We start from the raw sequence: 22,917 nt of genomic DNA, 5'->3' as shown, positions 1-22,917 counted from the left end.
TCCAGCTTGTGCTTGTTCCAGCCCAGCGTTTCTCATGATGTACTCTGCATAGAAGTTAAATAAAGCAGGGTGACAATATATAGCCTTGACATACTCCTTTTCCTATTTGGAACCAGTCTGTTGTTCCATGTCTAGTTCTAACTGTTGCTTCCTGACCTGCATATAGGTTCCTCAAGAGGCAGGTCAGGTGGTCTGGTATTCCCATCCCTTTGAGAATTTTCCACAGTTTATTGTGATCCACACAGTCAAAGGCTTTGGCTCATTTCATTGAAGGCTTCCTTTAAACCTGGATTAAAAGCAGAGACATTACTTTGCCAACAAAAGTCCGTCTAGTCAAGGCTATGGTTTTTCCAGTAGTCATGTATGGATGTGAGAGTTGGACTGTGAAGAAAGCTGAGTGCCGAAGAATTGATGCTTTTTAACTGTGGTGTTGGAAAAGACTCTTGAAAGTCCCTTGGACTGCAAGGAGATCCAACCAGTCCATCCTAAAGGAGATCAGTCCTGGGTGTTTATTGGAAGGACTGATATTGAAGCTGAAATTCCAATACTTCGGCCACGTAATGCAAAGAGCTGACTCATTTGAAAAGACCCTGATGCTGGGAAAGATTGAGGGCAGGAGGAGAAGGGGGCAACAGAGAGTGAGATGGTTGGATGGCATCACCAACTCAAAGGACATGAGTTTGAGTGAACTCCGGCAGTTGGTGATGGACAGGGAGGCCTGCGTGCTGCAATTCATGGAGTCACAAAGAGTCGGACATGACTGAGCGACTGAACTAAACAGGTTGTGTACTGATAAGAGAAAACTCAGAAGCCCAAGAAGCCTTCAGTCTCATTTGCCTTTTCTTTGTTCCTTATTTCTCTTCTCAGAGGTGGCCAGCCATGTTCAGAGGCAACAAGTAGAGAGTAAAAGCCAGGTAAAAGCAATGCATATGCTTCAGTGACACGCACTGGGAGCTTACTGAGAAATGCCACGTGTGGCTGTGGAGGGCAGTGCTGCATGGGCCTCATCCCCAGTTCCCTTTTCCAAATGGCCTTTCCTGAATGGTGAGCCTCTAGGCTCCCAGACGAAGCCCTGGGTCTTGTATTCAGGCTCGTTTCTCACGTGCCACTTCACACCTGTTGCCAGAGCTCGGAAGCAGGCAACTCCTCCATGATCACAGTGTCCATGGTGAGTCTTCTCCATTGACGTCTCTTTCTCATGCCCCTCCTGTCTCCTTTCTGGTCTCTTTCCAGCTCCCAACTGGCAGGAACTCTTGGCTTAGCCAGAGAGCTTCCTTCGGACTTGTGTTCCCGGCACCCAGTGCTCATTGAAGCAGCCCTCAGCCTCCTCATGAGGACTAGGGACAGCGGGGACTGCACCATGAACTCCGGATCATGCCTGAGTGCCAGCACGGTGGCCTTTCCCACCATCACTGGCAGCAGCATGGCCATGAGTGCCTACAGCAGCAGCAACGCCAGTGCCTTTGTGAGGACGCCTGTGGGGCCAAGTGGGGTGGATGGGCAGCAGACCAGCAAGGGTCGGAATCTGGGAGTACCCCTCTCTCCTGTCCCAACCCCATTACTAGATGCTACATACATGGAGCCCCAGGCCAGCTGGAGCAGTGGCAGCTGTGAGCATGACGGTGGAGAGAAGAATGTTGGGGAGATGGGAGTTTGCGGCTGATAAGAGTAGCCTGTAGTTCTCTCTTCCTTCGAAAAGCTCTTCTGATCTTGATGCCTACCTAGGGCCTTGCATTTGTCCAGTGGGTGGATGTTGTTTGCATTTTTGCAGCTCTCAGGGTTCTTTCTGTGTGACAGCACCGGGTCAGGGTGGCCAGTGCTCATCTAGGGAGGTAACGTAGGGGTCTGACTGCGTTTTGTGCAGCACGTGTCTGTCATGTGGGAGTTCTTGGGTTGCCTTAAATGTGATGGTGGTTGCATTCGCCTCCCTGTGGACCATGGTCATCTCTCCCCTGCATCTGTGGCGTTCCAGGCCAGTTTGCACACAGATTCATTCACTGCCCTTCCCCACTCTGCTCTGAGCTGGCTGAGACTAAAAGGTGGGAGGAGGAGAGAAGCCCAGGTACGTCTCTTCTTCCCTCCCTGCTTTTGACAGTGTCTTGGTCTGCATCTCGCTGTGACTCCCATCGGCACCAGACAGTGCTCTGGGTTCTGAGACCCCCACCTCTTCCCCTAACTTGTGTACAGCAGCACCTTCTTTTTAAAATTATATTAATTAGTTTATTTCTTTTTGGCTGTGCTGGGTCTTTGTTGCTGCACGTGGGCTTTCTCTAGTTGCAGTGAGCAGGGGGCTACTCTTCGTTGTGGTGCATGGGCTTCTCACTGCAGTGGTTTCTCTTATTGTGGAGCCCACGTTCTAGGTGCACGGGCTTAGCAGCTGCGGCACCCGGGCTTAGCTGCTCCTCGACATGTGGGATCTTCGTAGACCAGGGATCAAACCCATGTCCACCGCTTTGGCAGGCTGATTCTCAACCACTGGACCACCGGGGAAGTCCCTGGTGGCAGCTTCTTGATGTTGTTAACTTTGAGGTTACTTCACTAGCCCCTCCTTGTGCATTGAATTCCTTATTTTAAACACCCAGAGGGGCTTCTGTTTTTCTGGTTGGACTCTGATCGATGCATCAACTGATGTTTATAATAAATGACCCTCGGCCACCCATGTCACCTTTCCTCCGTGGGCAGTTCGGGCCATCTGACATTCTGTATATTTTGAAACAGATGTAAGCTCCAAGAGAGAAAGGATTCGATGGTCTCGTTCACTATTATAGGCCTGGCACTAACCTCTACAGTGTCTGGCGCATCATAGGTAGTGAAGCACATATCTTTTAAACACATACATTTATCCTCTGTTGTTGCTGAGCCGTTAAGTCATATCCCCATGGACTGCGGCACACCAGGCCCCCCTTATATAATGATATAAAAACAACCCTTGGTCAAAGCTAAAGGAAAATGGCAGTGAATGTACATTCACTGCAATGAATGGTAGGAAGAGACACCTGGTTCCTCCTCCCTCCATCTCGCTGCCCCAGAAGTTGTCCATTCCCCTCCCTCCTCAGATAGTTAAGAGTTAGGGATCAGCCGGTGAAAAGATTTGCTGTTATAGACAGGGAGTGTTGGTACAGTAAACCTCTAGCATCCTTAGGAGCAGTGCTTGGAGAGGCCTCAAAGCCAAGGCATCGGGTGTGGGTTGTCCCCAGGCAAGTTGGCTCTGTCCTTTGCTCCATCAGCTAGGTGAGGGATGGGAGAGGGAATGGTGGAATATCCCTGTGCCCTGGAGAAGTTCCAGGGAGGGACGTCTTAGAGAAGTTCTCTACAGGCTTCTGTAGAGAAGGGGTAGGATGGGGAGGTTGAGAAGGCAGCATCTGAATAGAGCAGTGTCTGAGGGCACACGGGGGACAGAACAGGCCAGCTAAGGCTGCTGAGTGTGCTGGGCTAAGGGGCTGATAGAGCGGTCCAGGGACAGCTTTAGGGGCAGTATCTCAGTGAATCTAGTTGCAAAACCATTCAAATGACCTCAGAAGAGGTAATATCAGACTCCAGGGCCTCCCTGCCTCTCACCTTCTCTCTCCAGACCATCCCCCATGGGGCAAGAAGAGATGTAATTCATTACCTTCTGGAGGTGGGGCGATCCTAGCCCATTCTCTGGGTCTTTGAATTCTTCTCTCCTTTCTCCCTGCCAACCGGACAGCCTGCCAGCTCCATGGACGCTCAGTTGTGCTTCCCAAAGAAGCAGGACAAAGTGAAGAAGAGGGTCATCTGGGACATTGAGGTGGCTGAGGAGCTACAATGGAAAGGCTGGGTGTTGGGGAAGGAGATCACCAAAAACCTGGTTCTGAAAAATCTCTCCTTGAAAATCCAAAAGATAAAATACAGGTACCAGTATGAGGGATCAGAGACTTAAGTCCCTGAGCCCTGAACCCCCTAAAGCATCCACTTTAAAAAATGTCATACAAAACCAAAAGAGTGTGTAGGACATGTATAGTTTGAACAGTTGTTGAAAGTGGGACCCGTGTGACCAGGTTAATTAATGGAGTAATAACAGTGTCTGAAACTCACCTTTTCTCATCATGTGTCCCCCCAGCCTTGGAACACCTTCCCTACTGGTAAAGGTAACCACTGTTCTGACTTTCATGAGAATGATTTTCTTGTTTTTCTCCAAAGGGTTTGCCACTTATGTTTGCATCCCTAAATGCTATAGTTTGTTTACCTTCTTATGAACTTTATGTAAGTGGGATAACATGATACACTTTTGTTGTTGTTGTTGTTCAGTCACTAAGTCATGTCTGATTCTTTGCAACCCCATGGACTGCAGCATGCCAGGCTTCCCCATCCTTCACTGTCTCACAAATGCTCAAACTCATGTCCGTTGAGTTGATGATGCCTTCCAACCACCTCATTCTCTGTCACCCCCTTCTCCTCCTGTCTTCAATCTTTCCCCCATCAGGGTCTTTTCCAGTGATTCAGCTCTTCACATCAGGTGGCCAAAGTATTGGAGCTTCAGCTTTAACGTCAGTCCTTCCAATGAATATTCAGGATTGAAATCTTTAGGATTAACTGGTTTGATCTCCTTGCTGTCCAAGGGACTCTCAAGAGTTTTCTCCAGCACCACAGTTCAGAAGCATCAGTTCTTCAGCGCTCAGCCTTCTTTATGGTCCAACTCTCACATCCATGCATGACTACTGGAAAATCCACAGCTTTGACTCTATGGAGCTTTGTTGGCAAAGTGATGTCTCTGCTTTTTAGTATGCCGTCTAGGTTGGTCATAGCTCAGTTATGTTCATAAGACTCGTCCACACGCATGCGTAGTTTATCCTCTTTCATCACAGAGTAATAGTTCAACGTATGCTTCTGTGTGCTTATGCATTCTTCTGCTGAGGGGCGTTTTGGTTGTTTCAAGTTTGAGACTGTTATCAACATTGTTCAGCTATTGCACAAGTTCAAGTTTTTCTAGGGTAGATACAAAGGGATAGAACTACTGTGACTTAGAACATGTACACGTTTGCTTCTCACAGATGTTTGTACATGTTTGCCAAACTCGTTTCCAAAGTACTTATATCCATTTATATTTCCACCAGCCACATATGAGTATTCCCATTCCTCTTTAACTTTACCAACAATTGGTATTGTTTAGACTTAAATTTTTTGCCAATAATGCTAATTTGTTGTAGGTTTAATTTTCATTTCTCTGATTACTATTACAATTAAGTGTTTTTTTCCTGTGTTATTGGCCATTTCATTTGTGAAATTCCTGTTTAAGTCTGTGTCCATTTTTCTGTTAGATTATCTTTTTTCGTTTTTCAAAAAGAATTAAAATGTAGCTGATTTGCAATATTATTTTAATTTCATCTGTATAGCATAATGATTCAGTACTTTTGCAGATTATACTCCATTACAGGTTATTACAAGATAATGGCTATCATTTCCTGTGCTATGCAGGATATCCTTGTTGCCTAACTATTTTATTTTATTATTTTAAGTTTAGGTTTGTTTATTTATTCTATTTTTGGCTGTGCTGGGTCTTTGTTGCTTTGCGTGGGCTTTCTCTAGTTGCGTCGAGCGGGGTCTGCTCTTAGTTGCAGTGCTTGGGATTCTCATTGCAGTGGCTTCTCTTGCTGTGGAGTGCAGGCTCTAGGCACGTGGGCGCAGTAGTTGCAGCTCGAGGATTCTCGAGTTCGGACTCAGTAGTTGTGGCACAGGGGCTTAGCTGCTCCTCGGCATGTGGAATCTTTCCAGAGCAGGGATGGAACCTGTGTCCCCTGCATTGGCAGGCAGATTCTTATCCACTATGTCACCAGGGAAGTCCTGCTTATCTATTTTAAATTTGGTAGTTTGTTTCTCTTAACCCCATACTCCTATCTTCATCTTGCCCCTTCCCACTTCCCTCTCCCCACTGGTAACAACTACTTTGTTTTCTGAATCTTTGAGTCTGTTTCTGCTTTGCTATAAACATTGGTTTGTTTTAGATTTCACATACAAGTGATATCATGTAGTATATGTCTTTGTCTGACTTACTTCACTAATCATAATGTTCTGTAGGTCCACCCATGTTATGGATTTCATTATTTTTTGTGGCTGGGTAATATTCCACTGTGAGTGTGTGTGTGTGTGTATGTGTGTATGCCATATCTTCTTGACCCATTGATGGTTGATGGTCTGTTGATGGTCGCTTGGGGTGCTCCAGTATCTTGGCTATTGTAAATAGTGCTGCTATGAACATTGGGGTACATGTATCTTTTCCAATTAGTATTTTTCTTTTTTTCTTTTCTGGACATATGCCGAGGAGTGGAATCGCTAGATCATATGGTAGTCCTAGTTTTAGTTTTTTTGGAACCTCCATACTGTTTTCCAGGATGGCAGACCAATTAACATTCCCACCAATAGTATACCAGGGTCCCCTTTTCTCCACATCCTCGCCAACGTTTATTTGTAGATTTCTTGATAATAGTGCAAGGTGATATCTCATTGTTATGATTTGCATTTCTCTAATAATTAGCAATGTTGAGCATCTTTTCATGTACCTGTTACCTATCTTTACATGTTCTTTGTAGATTGTCTTTTTTAAATAAATGTTCTTATTAAAGATACTAATTCTTTATCAGTTATGTGCTGTGAATATCTTCTGCCACCTTGTGATTTGTCTTTTCTTCTATCATGTATTTTGAAGAAAAGGCATTCTTAATTTCAAAGGAATCGAATGTACCAATATATTTTCTTTTATGGTAGATATTTGCAAGTTCTTCTCTACCCTTATCTAGTTCATGAAGATTTTCTCCTATAGTATCTTCTAAAGACATTATAATTTTGCCTTTCATATTTGTCTTTTATCTACATGGAATTGATTTTTGTGAATGGTTCAAAGTAGGGATCCAATGACTTTTTTCCCCTCAAATCAATGTCCAGTTGTCCCAGCACCATTTATTGAAAATTTGATACTTTGCTTTATGATCTCCCTACCACTGATGTTTATCAAGTGTCCATACATGTAGGAACCATTTCTGAACCCTGTTTTGTTCCCTTGCTGTATTCGTCTCTCACTGGGCCAATAAATATCATCCTGAATTGATTATTAAAGCTTATAAGTCTTAATTATCTTGTAGTGTAAGCTGCATTGTTAGTCAGCTTATAATTAAATTAACTGTGAATCATTTTAGCGGCCTGTGAAGTGGTAACTAGTCCATTTTGTGGTCTTTTGACACACTGTTTTTATAATTCGCATCATTGGCCAATTAGTTGATATTTAAAATCCTTTGACGATTTCTCTGTGGTTTCATGCTTGATTTCTTTCCAAATATTTGTAGAAGAACAGTTCTGTATGTTTTCCTTGCTGTTGGAGTTCTCTGACGGTGTGTTTCATCATTGGTTTTGATTTCCTGTCTCATCCTGTTGTCTTCTTAGTCGTCGTCAATCCAGACCGCCCCCCGCCCCAGCCCCCGAGGCTGTAGTTTACCCATCCATCTCCCCTCCCCCGTCCCCCACTTGCTCTGGTCATAGCCGTGCTGTGGTCCACAGCGTGTGTCCCCTTAGTCGGGTTTGTGCTTTGTCTTCATGTCTCATTAAATGGTGTTTTTCCCCCATAGCAGTAAGTTGAATTGGTATATCACTATGCAGTTATAGGAGAAGGCAATGGCAACCACTTCAGTACTCTTGCCTGGAAAATCCCATGGACAGAGGAACCTGGTAGGCTGCAGTCCATGGGGTTGCACAGAGTCAGACACGACTGAAACGACTTAGCAGCAGCAGCAGTAAGTCCTCCAACTTCATTCTTACTCAAGATTGTCTTGGCTCTCATTGGACCTTTTAACTTTCATAAATATCTTCAAATCAACTTAAATACATACAAGTAGACAACTTTTTGGAGAAGGCAATGGCAACCCACTCCAGTACTCTTGCCTGGAAAATCCCATGGGCAGAGGAGCCTGGTAGGCTTCAGTCCATGGGGTCGCTAAGAGTTGGACATGACTGAGCGACTTCACTTTCACTTTTCGCTTTCATGCATTTGGAGAAGGAAATGGCAACCCACTCCAGTGTTCTTGCCTGGAGAACCCCAGGGACAGGGGACCCTGGTGGGCTGCCATCTATGGGGTCACACAGAGTCGGACACGACTGAAGCGACTTAACAGCAGCAGCAGCAGACAATTTTTTAAGATTTTGTTTAGGATTTAGTTGAACATATAGATCAATTTAGGCTTTCCAGGTGGCTCAGTGGGGTAAAGAGTCCGCCTGCAATGCAGGAGACACAAGAGACACAGGTTTGATTCCTGGGTCGGGAAGATCCCCTGGAGGAGGGCATTGGCAACCCACTCCAGTATTCTTGCCTGGAGAATCCCATGGACAAGAGGAGCCTACAGTCTATAGGGTCAAAGAGCTGGACATGACTGAAGTAACTGAGCACACGGGCATACACACATAGATCAGTTTGGGGAGAATCAACACAAATTGAGTCTTTCATGAACATGGTGCCTCTTTATATTTCTTTAGGTCTTCTTTCATATCTTTCAATAAAATGTAACATTTTCTCCATAGATGTCTTACACATCTTTAGTTAGATTTATACCTAAGTGTTTTAAATTTTTAATGATGCTGAATATGGTATCTTTTAAAGTTGTTTTATTCTTCTACTTATTGCTGGTTTTTTAGAAAGTCATTTTTTAAAAATACAGATGTTTTGTCCACACGGTTGTGCCCAGCAACCTTGACAAACTTTCTCGTTAATTCTAATGATGTGTTTGTTAATTCTGTTTTCCGTGTACATGTTCATATCTTAAATGAAAATGGCATTTTTTCCCTTCCTTTCCAATCCTGTATCTTTTCTTTGTCTTTCCTTCCTGCGCTATTGAAAAGGAAAGTGCTGAACAGAAGTGGTTCTAGAAGGCATCCTTGTTTTGCTCATGATCTCAACGTGAAAGATTCCAGTGTTTCACCATTAATTTGCATGTTTCCTGGAGTTGTTTTTTTTTCTTCTTTTTTTAGACTTTATCAGGTTAAGGAAGTTCCCTTCTATTCCTAGGTTGCTGAGAGTTTTTGTCATAAACATATGTTGAAGTTGATTTAATGTTTTTCTTTATTGAGATGGTCATTTGTTTTTTTCTCTCTTAATTTGTGGATACAGTGAATTACATTAAATGATTTTTAATTTTCTTTTTTTTTGACTGTACCACAGGGCATGTGGGATCTAACCTGCACCCCCTGCAGTGGAAATTTGGAGTGTTAACCACTGAACTGCCAGAGAAATCCCCTGATTTTTAAAGAAGTTAATTAATTCTTTTTTGGCTGTGCTGGGTCTTTGTTGCTGCGCATGCACTTTCTGTGAGCGGGAGGCTCCTCTGGTTGCAGTGTGCGGGCTCTGGGGCGCAGAGGATTCAGTCATTGTGGCCCACAGGCTTAGCTGCCCCGAGGCATGTGGAATCTTCCCAAACCAGGGATTGAACCCACGTCCCCTGCTTTGGCAGGAAGATTACCAACCACTGGATCATCAGGAAAATCCATCCCCGCTTTTTTTTTTTTAATGTTAAACCAGTGGTGTATTCCTAGAATAAGCCCCGCTTGTTCATGATTGAGTGTTCTTTCTATACTCATTGCTAAATTGTTTTTGCCAATATTTTGTTTATGGCTGGTACTGGCCTGTAATTTTCCTTTCTTCTCATAACTGTCAGGTTTTGATAACAACATTATGATAGACTCACAGAGTATTTTGGGGAGGGTTTCCTTGTTCTCTGTTGTTGGGAAGACAAGGCTAGAATTATCAAGTGCTCCATACTACTTGCTGCGAAGCCATCTGGCCTGGTCTTTTCTTTGTGGCATGATTCTTTGACTATTTATTCAATTTTTTGGATAATTTTAGGTTAGGGTGGCCACAAAATGTATAATTCTTGAGTCACTTTTGGTCAATTATACATTCCTAGAAATGTGTTTATTTTATCTGAACTTACTGGTATAGAGTTTTTGGCAGTATTGTCTTTGTCTCTTTTTTTTAAGTAATTCTGTTTATTTATTTATGCACTTTTGGCTGTGCTGGGTCTTTGTTGCTGCGCGGGCCTTTCTCCGGTTGTGGCGAGCAGGCGTCACTCTAGTTGTGGTGCGCGGGCTTCCCTCGCAGCGGCCTCTCTCGCTGCAGAGCGTGGGCTCAGTAGTTGTGGTGCGTGGCCTTCGTTGCCCCACAGCATGTGGGATCTCCCCAGGCCAGGGATGGAACCCGCGTCCCCCGCATTGGCAGGTGGTTCCTTAACCGCTGGACCACCAGGGAAGTCCACTCCTATATCTTTCCCTTCAGCGCTCTGACATCCTGGAGTGAAGGTTTGTGAAAAAAGGGGTGGCATGCAAGAGACAATTCCTACTGGGGCATAACCCCTGTGTTTCCCCTTCCACAGTCCCACCAGCTGCTTAGCTTACCAGGGTCTCCCCTAATCCTTCTGCCTCTTCTAGTTTTCTGATCCCGAAGTGTTTATTCCTTGGCTCCCTCCCACAGGCCCCCCAAAACCAAGTTCTTCTTCACGGTCGTCCCCCAGCCCATCTTCCTGAGCCCAGGCCTAACCCTCTCACTCCCCGTCATCTTCCGCCCTCTGGAGAAGGTAAGGCCTGCCGTGGCGAGTGAAGGACAGGGAGGGACATGGGCACAGTGACCTCGGAGCAGGGGGCCAGGCCAGAGGAGTGAGGAGCGCCCGAAACCCAACCACCACACCCACATCCACACCCACATCCTACCACTTGGAGCCAAAACTCATTAGACAGAAGGGGCTTCCAGTTGGATGTGTGGGGTGGGGAGGGTGGGGCAGCAGGAAAGTGGTGCTACTCTGTCAGCCATCAGAAAGCCCTGTATTCCTTGGCTTCTTCCTGCTCTCAAAATATTCTCCCAAAACTTTGCCCCATATCTCTGAGACCAAGATGGCGCTAGAGCTCAAGGAACTGACCTTGTCTTCAGAGACTGAGATGGAGGAGGGCCGTGGCCCAGCCCAGCCCTCCACGGTTATGTTGGGGGGATGGCCAGGGCCAGGGTGAGGTGGGTACCACCCGGGTACCACTGATCAGTCACTGCCTCTGCCTCTCCCCACTGCTGCCCCCACACACCGCAGAAGGAGTACGTGGACCAGCTGTGGCTTGAGAAAGCAGAGGGGATGTTCTGTGTGGACCTGAGAGCCACCCTGCCCTGCCACAGTCTGATCTGCCCACCGTCCCTGCAGTTGCCCATGTGCGCCATGGGGGACATGGCTGAGGCCTGGTTCTGCCTGGAAAATGTGGGGTGAGGGCAGAGGCTGAGGCTTGGAGGTGGGAAGCGCGACAACTGGGAGGAGGATTCCTGGGAGCAGGAGAGACCGGCATGTGGGGTGTGGGAGTAAAGGGGGCATCTCCACCTTTCTGAAGCAGGGGCAGTGGTCAGAGGGGGCAAAGTGGCTCTGATCTGCATCCCCCCTCCCCTGCGCCCCACCCCCAGGGACCTGCCTACCTTCTTCACCTGGGAGTCCCCCAGCCCATTCCAGATGCTGCCGCCCATGGGGCTGCTGGAACCAGGCCAGGCCTGCCGGGTCAAGGTGACCTTCCAGCCCCCAATGGCTGTCATCTATGAAGCCCAGGCCACGTGCTGGTATGGGGAGGGCAGCAAGCAGAAGAGCAGCATCCAGCTGCAGGCTGTGGGTGAGGCCCGACCTCTCACCCATCCCCAGAGCCCTCCGCTGCACCTCCCTGGGAAACAAAGCCTCCAGTGTGCTCCCCCCACCCCCGCCCTGGCCTGGCCCCCAGGGGACCTCCATCAGCCTCCCGCCCTTCGCCGAGCCCCACAGGCTTTGTCATCTCTTTGTTTCCCTTGGTGCCGCAGACCAGTGTTCCCCTGGGGACCCATGTCTTCCTTGAAGGGGCTATTCAGTTTGGGGCCACAGAGGCCCTGGTGGGTTTCTCCCCAAGGGTGTCCACTCTCTGCCCAGCCAAATGCGCCCAGCTGCTGGTGAGCATAAAGCAGAGGCGCCCGGAGGACCAGGATGCCGAAGGCTTCCAGAAAGTGCTGCACTTTGGCTCTGTTGCTGTGGGCTGCACCGCTGAGAGGCAGATCAAGCTGTATAACCCGTCGGCAGTATGTGTCCTGTGCCCGTGGAGGGAAGTGGGGGCAGGGCTCAGGGACCACAGCCCCGGGTGCGCCTAATACCCACCCCTGTACAGAATGTTGCAAGCCTTGCATACCTATGCCTGTTGATACACTCATGTCAGCAGGGGTCCCCCCATCATCACAGCTGGGGGCTGGGCTGGACTATCCCTTGACTTCCCCCCAGAACAACCCCAAGAGCAGCCCTCAGGTGTCCTGATGCCAGGACCACTGCTAGCCTTTGTGGTACCTTTGGGACAAGGCAGAGGTACCCACTCTGGGCAGTCCCAGTGCAGGGCACAAGGCTCAGCCCCTTCCCTCCTCTGGGCCAAGGCAGCCTTGCTCCACAATCAAGCTGGTGACTGAGGCAGAGGCAGGGCTTCAGCTGGGCACCTTAGTGATGACGGACCACCTCACCCTGTAACCGGACCCTTCCTGGCCCCGCAGGTGAGCGCCCCCTTCAGGATCGAAGTGGCCCCAGACATGCTGGTCAAAGACCAGGCCTTCTCGTGCCCCACGGCCCATGGCATTGTGGCCCCCGGAGAGAAGAAATTCGTGTCGGTGTTCTTCCGCCCTGAGACCTTGGACGTCAGGACCATGGACTACTTGTCCATCGTGCCCTCTGGCTGTGCCTCCCAGACCCTGCTCAAAGTCGTTGGTTTCTCTAGAGGTACTGGCAGTCCCAGGTCACTGCACTGCCTCCAGAGACAGGAGCAGCCCCTGCTTACAACTGACAAGCGTCTGCTGCTAGACGCCTGGGGCCTCCTTACCCTCAGCCTGGGTGTCTGCTGCCCCCTGGTGGGCTCAGCTAGGAATCAGTTAAGGTCACCTGGAGATACTGTTCCCATATTCACTCCCCGACTCCCAACCCCCGACCCCCAACCGCCGCCCCTGTACTACCCAACCTGGTGGTCTGCGCAGGCCGCAGGCCGCTGGGGCGCCAAGCCTTTCCAACCCAATCTTCTGTCTCCAGGCAGCACCACCTCCCATCCGTGGGACCCTTGGAGACTACCCAGGTGGCCAGGCCCACTCACAGCGACCCCCCCACCCCCGCCTCCTCCACCCAGGTCCTGCCCTGTCGCTGCAGCACCACTGCGTCGACTTCAGCTGGGTCAACCTCGGGACCTGCTCAGAGCAGTCCCTGTGGATGGAGAACAAGTCGGACTGCACGGCCTGCTTCCACTTTGACATCGACTGTCAGGAGAGCGTCTTCAGCATCAGACCTGCCTTTGGGACCCTGGTGGGCAAGGCCCGCATGACCCTGTGCTGTGTCTTCCAGCCCACTCAACCCATCATCTACTGGCGGCGGGTGGCCTGTCTCATCCACCACCAGGTGAGCTGTTGGGGAGGGGCGAGGCCGGGCTCCCCTAGGAGATGGAGGGGCCAATCCGAGGCCCAGTCGTGAGGACAGGGCTTGGTGCTCAGTCACCTGTTTTCTGGAACTTGCAGGATTTTCTCCTCCAGGGCCCCCAGCCTGGCTTTCGGAGCCAGAGGTTGGCTAGGGGCATGCAGAGGCTCGCTTTGAGCCAGGTGGGCGGGCCAGTCTTGCTCTCACTGCTGCCAGCCCGGGACTTTGGCCCTCACCCCACACAGCACGTGCAGGGCAGAGAGCCTTGAGGTGACAACCCCACCCAGGCCCCCGGACCAGGTGGTACTCACTGTGCCCTGACGAAGCCGGTCTCTGGCCAGGGTGGCGAGTGGAGGCTGAAATCTAGCCTCACACAGACACAGTGTTGTAGGACCCACTGTTCCTGGACCTGATTGGGACATGCCACTCGGAGAGCACCAAGCCAGCCATCCTCCGACCTCAGCATCTCACATGGTACCGCACGCACCTGGCACGGGGCCTGACGCTCTACCCGCCCGACATCCTGGGCATCATGCTGAGGGAGAGGAAGCTGGAGCAGGATAAGAACGGTGCCCTGATGCTCCCCATGGAGGTTCGATGTGTCCCTCTGGGACCCCAGGGGGCCGTCCACCCTCCCAGGTTCACGCCCCCCCTTCTCTAGCAATCCTTGGGCAGTCCCGCGCTCCGCAGTGCCTTGGGCATCGTTCGTAGTCGGGGGGTGTGACATGTGCGGAGCTCTCGTAGCCTTTTCCAGAAAGGGGCACAGAGATGAGGGGCAGTGGCCGGAGAACCGGTCCCCACCCACCCGTCTCTCCCCACGCAGGACTCGGAGGACGTACCGGCCTCGCAGTATCCCCTCATCCCCCCGATGACTGAGTACTTCTTCGACGGCACCAATGACGTGGCCATCTTTCCCCCGCCCGTCAGCATTGAGCCCGTCGAGGTGGATTTCGGTGCCTGCCCCAGGCCCAAGGACCCCAGCCCTGTCCCCCTGTGCCTGATGAACCACACCAACGGCAAGATCACCGTGGCCTGGACACGCAGGGCTGACTGCCCCTTCTGGGTGACCCCAAACACCTGCGATGTTCCCCCTCTCAAGTCCACAGCCCTGCGCCTGCACTTCCAGCCGCCTCACCCCAACGGCCTGTATGCCGTGGAGCTTGAAGCCTTTGCCGTCTATAAGGTGTGTGTGGGCAGACAGGACAGGGGAAGGTGGATTCTCTGCCCTGGAGCCTGAACGGCAGGGTGCGGGGTCGGAGGGGAGGAGGGGGTGAGGTAGGACCCGTCCTCTCTGTGCTGGGCTCTGCTCCCTCCTTTCCTTGTCCCCTTGGCTGGACTTTGGCCTTGGTGGTCTGTCTTTCTCCCAGGTTCATGGCCTGCCTTGGCTGAGAGGCTTCTTGGCCCAGCTGACTATGTCTCCCTCTCGTGTGCCTCCCACCCTCTCTGGAGGGAGAACTCTGGGGCTCAAGCCCTTTGGGAAATTCTGGTGCACGTAGTTTCCTGGGCCTCCTGGCTGGGGGGCTCCTGACCTCTCGCTAGTCCTTGAGGTAGGAACTGGTCCTTCTGGAAGAGCTGAGGGCAGGAACTAGGCCCCGGGGGGACAGACCCTGGGGCACCCAGTAATTACGTGCATGTAGGAAGGGGCTTCTTGTCCATCTTCCCTTGACCAGGTGGTCAGTCCAGCCTCTCAGCCCCGGACATGTCGCTCCCTTCACATTTCCAATCCGTCCTCCCCTTTCCCTCCTCTGCTCTGCCCACCTTGCTGTTCTTGCCCAGTGGGCGAGTGCTGGGGCTCAGGGAAGAGCAGAGCTGTGCAGTCAAGATCAGAGTCCCTTACCAGCTCTGTGACCTTGGGCTCCTCCCTTAATGTATAGACCCCTGAGCTGTCTTTTCATCTATAAACTTGGGAGCATATCCAAACCTTTGAGAAGTTTTTCCAAAGCTGAGTCTTTAGTTGCCTCTGTTCTAATATCTTGGCTGTGCAGAAACTCAAAAGTTTGTAGGAATGAGGCTGTGGACATCTGGCTTGGCTGAGCTCATCAGACTTTTAGGCTACATCTTGCAGTCATAAGCTGTCCAGTATGCCAACCACTAGCCACGTGTGGCCACTGAGCACTTGAACTGTGTCTAGTCCAAACAGACACGCTGTAAAGGGAAGAGACACACTGATTTCTAGGACTTAGCACAGAAAGTATGCAAAATGCCTCCTGCCTCATGTATATATGCACTGTATATGGTGATGCCATCATGTGCGTGCGTGCGTGCTCAGTCACTTCAGTTGTGTCTGACTCTTTCTGACCCCATGGACTGTATTCCACCAGGCTCCTCTCTCCACGGGATTCTCCAGGCGAGAATCCTGGTGGGTTGCCATGCTCTCCTCCAGGGGATCTTCCCAACCCAGGGATTGAACTCACATCTGCCTGCTTCTCCTGCATTGCAGGTGGATTCTTTACACACTGAGCCACCTGGGAAGCCCAATGCCATCGTCTATATGCATCATAAACATATATGTATGTATATGTATGTATATATATATATGTATATGATGGCATCACCAATGCAATGAACTTGGGCAAACTTCGGGAGATGGTGAGGGGCAGGAAGACCTAGAGTGCTACAGTCTAGGGGGTTGAAAAAAGTCGGACATGACTGAGCAACTGAACAAGAATACATACACACACAGATATATATGGGCTTCCAAAGCGCTGCTAGTGGTAAAGAACCTGCCTGCCAGTGTAGGAGACGTAGAGAGGTGGGTTCATTCCCTGAGTCAGAAAGATTGCCCTGAAGGAGGAAATGGCAACCCACTCTAGTATTCTTGCCTGAAAAATCCCATGGACAAAGGAGCATGGTGGGCTACAGTCCTGGGGTCTCAAAGAGTCCAACACGACTGAGTGACTAAGCATACATATATATGTGTGTGCATGCTTAGTCACTCTGTCGTGTTGGACTCTTTGAGACCCCAGGACTGTAGCCCACCATGCTCCTTTGTCCATGGGATTTGTATATGTATGTGTATATATCGGAGAAGGCAATGGCACCCCACTCCATTTCTCTTGCCTGGAAAATCCCATGGATGGAGGAGCCTGGTGGGCTACAGTCCATGGGGTCGCTAAGAGTCAGACACGACTGAGCGACTTCCCTTTCACTTTTCACTTTCATGCATTGGAGAAGGAAATGGCAACCCACTCCAGTGTTCTTGCCTGGAGAATCCCAGGGACAGGGGAGCCTGGTGGGCTGCCGTGTCTGTGGTCGCACAGAGTTGGACACGACTGAAGTGACTTAGCAGCAGCAGCAGCATGTGCGTATATATATATATATACACACACATACATAAGTAATGTTGAAACAATACAATTTTGGATCTACTCAGTTAAATAAAATATACTGTTGAAATAAATTTTACATGTTTTGCCTTGTCGATGTGGCTACTAGAACATTTAAAACGATGTTTGCGGCTCGCACTTGCGGCTTGCATTCTGTTTCTATTGGCCAGTGCTCTCTGGGCACATTCCTGCAGGATGAATGCTGCTTTCACTTCCCAGCCCCACCCTCGTCCTGCTGGGAGGATTAGAGAGCGTGTCTGCTGACTGCCTGGTGCTGCGTGTTCAGTGCGGGGCCTGGCGCACAGCAGGAAGGGCTGCTATGGCTGTGGTTCCCCCACTGTCTTCCCAGGGGGCCCCGTCCCCCTGGGCCCCATGTAGGGTTCCTGCAGTACAGGGGGCAGGCTGGGGTGCCCCACCAGGTCAGACACTGCGGTCATGGGTATGGTTGTCCCACAGGTCCTGCGAAGCTACAACAACATCGAAGAGGACTGCACTGTGTGCCCATCCTGGTGCTTGACGCTCCGGGCGCAAGGCCACAGTTACTGCCCTGGCTTGGAGCACCACATCCCTCAGTACACCCTGCACGCCCCCAAGGTGAGCGTGGCCCCAGCCGCAGCAGGAGGTGGGACAGAGGGCTTGGCTCTGCCGTCAGATCCCTCTCCCATCTCTGGTGGCCTCAGAAGCACTTCAGTGCTCTCCCTGGCCGTCCCAACCTCCCCACCATCAGCCCCTGGGGCTCTGCACCCCTGCACCCATCCTGAAGGACTGTCTCCTGGACCACTGCAGTGGCACTGTGAAGAGTCTGAGGCTTGGACCACTGGCTCTGGCCTGCTCCATCTGAAATAGTTCCCCGGCCCTCTCAGGCTCAGCCTTAAAGTCTCCAGCTCCTCTGTTTGCATGTTAACTGAGTGCCTGCTGGGAATAGGACCTCCCAGGCCACAAGCCCCTGCCCTCAGGAATCAGCCAGCCAGCAAGTGTCTCAAGCCTGGCCCTTCAGCTTAACCCTGTCCTGAGGGAGTCATCATTCCCAGGTCTCTCCAGCAGGGCCCTTGGAGGCCCTGTCTGACCTGAGCCCCGGGATGACATAAGGTTGAGAAACACAGACTCTGGAGCCAGATGGCCAAGTGGCAGTTCTGGTTTCCCCTTCGATGCCTCGTCCCAGCTTCTGTTGCCATCGTCAGTCTTTTCATTCAGCTGCTCCACCCTCCTGTCTCACGCTTGCTGGAAAGACATTATTTTTGTGCTGTGTGTTTGGGGGTGATCTTGCCCCCTAACTGTTACACTGCTGCTCAAGGGCACGCCTTCCCACAGCCCTCCTGACTTCCCTGGGGTCTCCTCACTCACTGACCACCCCCAGCCCCCGCCCCTTTCCCTTGGCTGGTTCCTTACAGTCTGTGGCCTTTACTGAAATCCAGCAGAATTCTGGACCCATGTTGCCCACATACCCCTCGCCCCCACCTCGTGCACCTGTGCTCTTTGTCCCAGCTGGAGGGGGCCCCCCGGGCCAGTGATTTTGGCTACGCATTTGGTAGCCAACCCAGCTCTTTGCCTCTGCTGGCCACACCCTAGATGCCTGAGGGATGTTTGGGACTGCTGGGGCTTTCCCTTTCCCAGAGTGGGGCTCCCCTCTCTCCGCTACCAAGGCTGCCTGCCTGAGAATAATCTAGAAGGGGCTGCTTACCCCAGAGCTTCTGCACCCGCTTCTATGAAATGGGGATCTCCAAAAGATGATTTGTGGGCACTTTCAGAGCCCGGTGGCTCAGGCAGTAAAGAATCTGCCTGCCAAGAAGGAGATATGGGTTTGATCCCTGGGTCAGGAAGATCCCCTGGAGGAGGAAATGGCAACCCACTCCAGTATTCATGCCTGGTAAATCCCCTGGACAGAGGAGCCTGGAGGGCTACAGTCTATGGGGTCCCAAAGAGTCGGACACAGCTGAGCAACTGAAGAACAACAGATGAAAGAAACTTGCAGTGGTGGGGTCCAGGGTCCTCAGTTTCCTGGAGCCAGTCCCTGTGGCCGCTCCATCTCCTTCCCTGGAGGTCTCTGGAGATCAGAAGCATTTTGGCGGGCCCAAGCTGTGTCCCTCCATTCCATGCCCCCAGGGTACTGACCGGGTTGTGCAAGGGCATCTTGGGCCTCCTGGGAGACTGCTTCACCCATGCCCGCACAGACCACCTGGAGTGTGCGTGTGGGGTGGGGCTGGGGAGGGTGTGCAGATCTGAGCCGGGGCCCCTCCTCTCTTGCACCTCAGCTCTTTCCTGCAGTGTCCCCCAGTGAACCCTCCTACCGCAGCCTGCTCCTCGTCAACAAAGGCTCCATGCTGCTCACCTACAGCCTGAGCCCCAAAAGCAGCTTGGACATCTCCCTGCGGCCCCGCTTGGGCCTCCTGGGCCCTGGGGCCCACAAGATCCTCCTCACCTATACCTACCCTAAGGGCAGCTCCTGGAAGCAGCACGTTTTCTACCTGCAGTTCAATTCCTGCCCCCAGTATCTCAAGGTAGGCAGTGGGGGTGGGGACTGGATCCTTGGGAGGGGGCCAGAGTCTGGGGCTTCCCTTTTCAAAGCCACATCCTGGGACTGGCCTTTAAAGCTCCCCTAAAATAGCTCAGGGGCTGCTCCCCATCCAGGCAGTGGCACGGCAGGGAGAGGATCCCTGGGCCATGTCTGGGAACGGCTCTCCCCAGGACCCTGCCTGTCCACTTATAGGATCCGGAGCAACAGAAAGGGGTGCAAAGGTCCCCAAGGAAGGAGTGAGGGCAGCCCAAGACTCATGACTACAGATGGTAGAAGGGTGTTTGGGGCCAGGCCAGGGAAAGGGTCTGAGGTTTTTAGACTTACGTCTGGCCAATGAAATGGTCTGTACATCCTTTTTTGGTCCCTGACGTCTTTTCGAGAACCATCTCCTGTTCAGTCACTACGTACGTACTCTGCCTTTGACAGAACCTGCCCGTACCCAGGGCCCAGGGTGGGGCACCTTTTGCTGCTCTCTCCTAGGGAGCAAAGCTGCCCACCTGTGATCTTTGGGGGAGCCAGGGCCGCAGGGTGATGTCAGGGCACTGTCCTCCCTTCACTGGCCCCAGGAGGTGACCATGCAGAGCCGCGAGGAGCCGCTGCAGCTGAAGCTGGACACCTGTAAAAGCGTCTTTTTCAAGCCCACCTGGGTGGGCTGCTCCTCCACCAGCCTCTTCACCTTCCGAAACCCCTCCCGTCTGCCTCTGGAATTTGAGTGGAGGGTCTCCCAGCAGCACCGAAAGATGCTGGCTGTCCAGCCCGCCAGAGGGATTATCCAGCCCAATGAGAGCCTTGTGAGTGCCCTGCCAAGGGCGGGAGGGAAGGATACCCATCATCCTCACCTTCCCATCATCTCTTACTCACGTCTCTCTGGGGCCAGGCTCACTCCTCCATCTAAGCCACAGTCATTTTTTTCAGCTTTATGCATAGGTATGACTGTTACCATCATCTTCACCCCCATTTTACAAAGAAGAATTGAGACTTGCATTGGGGGAAAACCATTTACTAAGACTGTGAATTAAGAGGTGCAGAGTTGGGACTTAAACCCGGGTTTCTGATGTCAGTGCCCAGGGGCAAGTCCATCCTCCGTCCTCGGTCTTCCAAAGCTGGAGGTGGTGCAGAGCAGCTGGATTTGGGGCTAATGGGTGGCTATCATTAAGGAGTGAGGAAGGGAGCTTCTGGAGGTCAAAGTGGTAGATCCTTGGAGCAGGGCACAGGTGAGACCCAAACTAGCAGAGCCCCAGCCCTGGTTTAGGGTCTTCTAGTCTAGGAGGCCAAGCTTGAGCCGAGAACCACCAACACACGACATCTGTTAGAGCCCAGGGGTAGTACTCTGTAAGGCGAGTGACCACACAAACTCTGGAGTCCAGCCTCAAGAGTTCACATCCCCAGCTCCCACCAAGTGCCCTCTTCAGCTGTGTGACCTTGGGGGAGTTACCCCGCTTCTCTGCATCTCCAGTTTCTCATCAGACAATGAGACACTAAAATAATACCACTTACCTCTGGGGATAAATGGTTGAAGGCCCGAAGGAGATGACAGAGTACACAGTGCGTGTAAGGAAAGGTTTTGTATAGCTTGATGTTCTGCAGTGAGACCTCAGACATCCAAGAGCTGGGCGGGGGTTCCCAGAGACCCCCACGTAGGGATAATGTCTGTGACCCCAGACGCTGACCTGGACCTTCAGCCCCCTGGAGGAGACCAAGTACCTGTTCCGAGTGGGGATGTGGGTCTGGGAAGCCGGCCTGCCCCCAAACACCAAGCCCTCCGCCACCACCCACTACATGCTCCGGCTGGTGGGCATGGGCATCACCAGCAGCCTGTCCGTGAGTGGGAGGACCCTGGTGGGTGCGGGGAAGAGAAAGGGAGGAGGGGCAGGGCCCAGGTGGGAGGGAAGGCCCCGGAGTACCTGACCCCATGAAGGCAGGGGATGGCAGTCTTCTGGCCCCCTGGCTGTCCCTGCTGGATCTGCTCTTTGGGGACCCTCTGAGGCTGGAGTGGGGGGCAACAGATGGGGCCGTGGGCCTGGGGGATCCCCCACCCCGGGCTGGCTGACTCTGGCCCTCAGGCACAGGAAAAGGAGCTGGACTTTGGGAACATGCTGGTGAATGGCAAGCAGAGCAGGATGCTGGTGCTCCTGAACGATGGTGACTGCACCCTCCACTACCGCCTCTTCCTGGAACAGAGCGACCCCACGGCTGTCGAGAATGGTCCCCTTGGTACTCAGGCCTGGGCAGGACTGGGCCCCCGGGGCAGGAGTGAGGGGCACGGGTTAACACTGGTTAACCGGACCATGGTTTGGGGACAGGGCTTGAAACTGGGTGCTTCCACTTGCTAGATGTGTGGGGTTGGAGGGTGATTGTCCTCTCTGAGCTTCAGTTCCCTCATCTGTAAAATGGGGCTACTGGTGGTGCCTACCTCCCAGGGCAGCTGGGTGGAGCAAAGTGCTTAGCAGGTGCCAGTGACCCCAAGACTGGTCCCCACTGTCTTGGTCTGGAGGAAGCTCTCTGCTCCCCATTTCCTGGCTCAGAGCCTGCTCTCTAACCAGAGCTCTGCTGGCCCAGAGGAGAGTGTCTGGGACTGGGTGAGAGGAAAGGCCGGGCCTCTCTAGGCTGCACTGGGGGCCTCCTCTGCTCCTGACCCCACCTGGCCGCCCCTGACGGCCACCCCTGAGCAGCTCTGCAGCTGGACCGCACAGAGGGGAGCATGCCGCCCCGGTCCCAGGACGCCATCTGCCTGACTGCCTGTCCCAAACACCGGTCCCAGTACTCCTGGACCATCAGTTATGCTCTCGTCTCCCACAGAGGTACCTGGGCCATCTGCAGGGATGTCAGGGCCAGGGAGGAAAGGCAGAGGGCTGTGTGTGCAGGACTTGGGGTGGGAGGATGCCGAGGGTCCAGACAGAGCTGGCAGGATGGATGAGAACATGCTAGGATGTGCTTTTGGGTGTCTAGTGTACATGCCTCATACCAACCACATCTGTCTATGTGGGTGTCCACATGTGCGTGCCTGAGCTGTGGGGGACTCGGTGTGAAGAGTTGGGCACTGAGTTTACCTATTGAGGGATCTCAGGTAACTCCTCAGCTGCCTTGGGTCTCAGCTTCCTCCCTTATAAAACGAGGTTGTTAGCAGCCTGCCCCAGGGCCACTTGGTGGGAGTCCAGGACAGTACAGTCAGGGGAGCACAGGAGAGTGAGTGGCTGAGAGTGTGGGCTCCCTGGAATTGGATCCTGGCCCCAGCACTTATTAGCCATGTAACCTCAGCAAAATTGTTTAACTTCCCTATGCCTCAGTTTCCACATCAGTAAAATGGGGATAATAATGGTGCACTGGCGAAAAATAATAAAGCACAGACACATGTTACCACATGGGCAAACCTCGAAAACATTATGCCAAGTGAAAGGTGGTGGTCACCAAAAGCCACACATTGTATGATTCTGTTTATGTGAAATACCCAAAATAGGAAAATCTAGAGACAGAAAGTAGATGAGTGGTTGCCAGGGGTGGGGAGAGGGGCGAATGGAGAGTGACAGCTACTTAGTACTGGGTTTGTTTTGGGAGGACTGAAAATGTTCTAAAATCAGTGATGACGATTGTGCAACTCTGTGAATATACGAAAAAAAAAAATCACTGAATTGTGTGTGTTGAAAGGGTTAATTTTGGG

At 51.8% G+C, this 22,917-nt stretch overlaps 1 protein-coding gene across 1 annotated transcript in view; it reads left to right on the top strand.

The window, feature by feature from the left end:
- Positions 1 to 22,917, top strand: part of CCDC108 (coiled-coil domain containing 108) — a 40,614-nt gene that overhangs the window by 1,446 nt on the left and 16,251 nt on the right. The window contains 18 exon segments of the mRNA XM_010861293.1: positions 798 to 877; positions 879 to 937; positions 1,267 to 1,459; positions 3,689 to 3,873; positions 10,466 to 10,568; positions 11,070 to 11,236; positions 11,429 to 11,628; positions 11,916 to 12,061; positions 12,518 to 12,740; positions 13,138 to 13,403; positions 13,810 to 14,010; positions 14,242 to 14,601; positions 17,201 to 17,338; positions 18,997 to 19,242; positions 19,826 to 20,050; positions 20,922 to 21,080; positions 21,323 to 21,473; positions 21,932 to 22,060. Of these exon segments, the coding sequence (XP_010859595.1) occupies positions 798 to 877; positions 879 to 937; positions 1,267 to 1,459; positions 3,689 to 3,873; positions 10,466 to 10,568; positions 11,070 to 11,236; positions 11,429 to 11,628; positions 11,916 to 12,061; positions 12,518 to 12,740; positions 13,138 to 13,403; positions 13,810 to 14,010; positions 14,242 to 14,601; positions 17,201 to 17,338; positions 18,997 to 19,242; positions 19,826 to 20,050; positions 20,922 to 21,080; positions 21,323 to 21,473; positions 21,932 to 22,060 (3,231 nt within the window).

This window comes from Bison bison, unplaced genomic scaffold (genome assembly GCF_000754665.1).
Source record: "Bison bison bison isolate TAMUID 2011002044 unplaced genomic scaffold, Bison_UMD1.0 scf7180017864471, whole genome shotgun sequence".
Lineage (NCBI taxonomy): Eukaryota > Metazoa > Chordata > Mammalia > Artiodactyla > Bovidae > Bison > Bison bison.
This window is presented reverse-complemented; position numbering and strand designations above follow the sequence as displayed.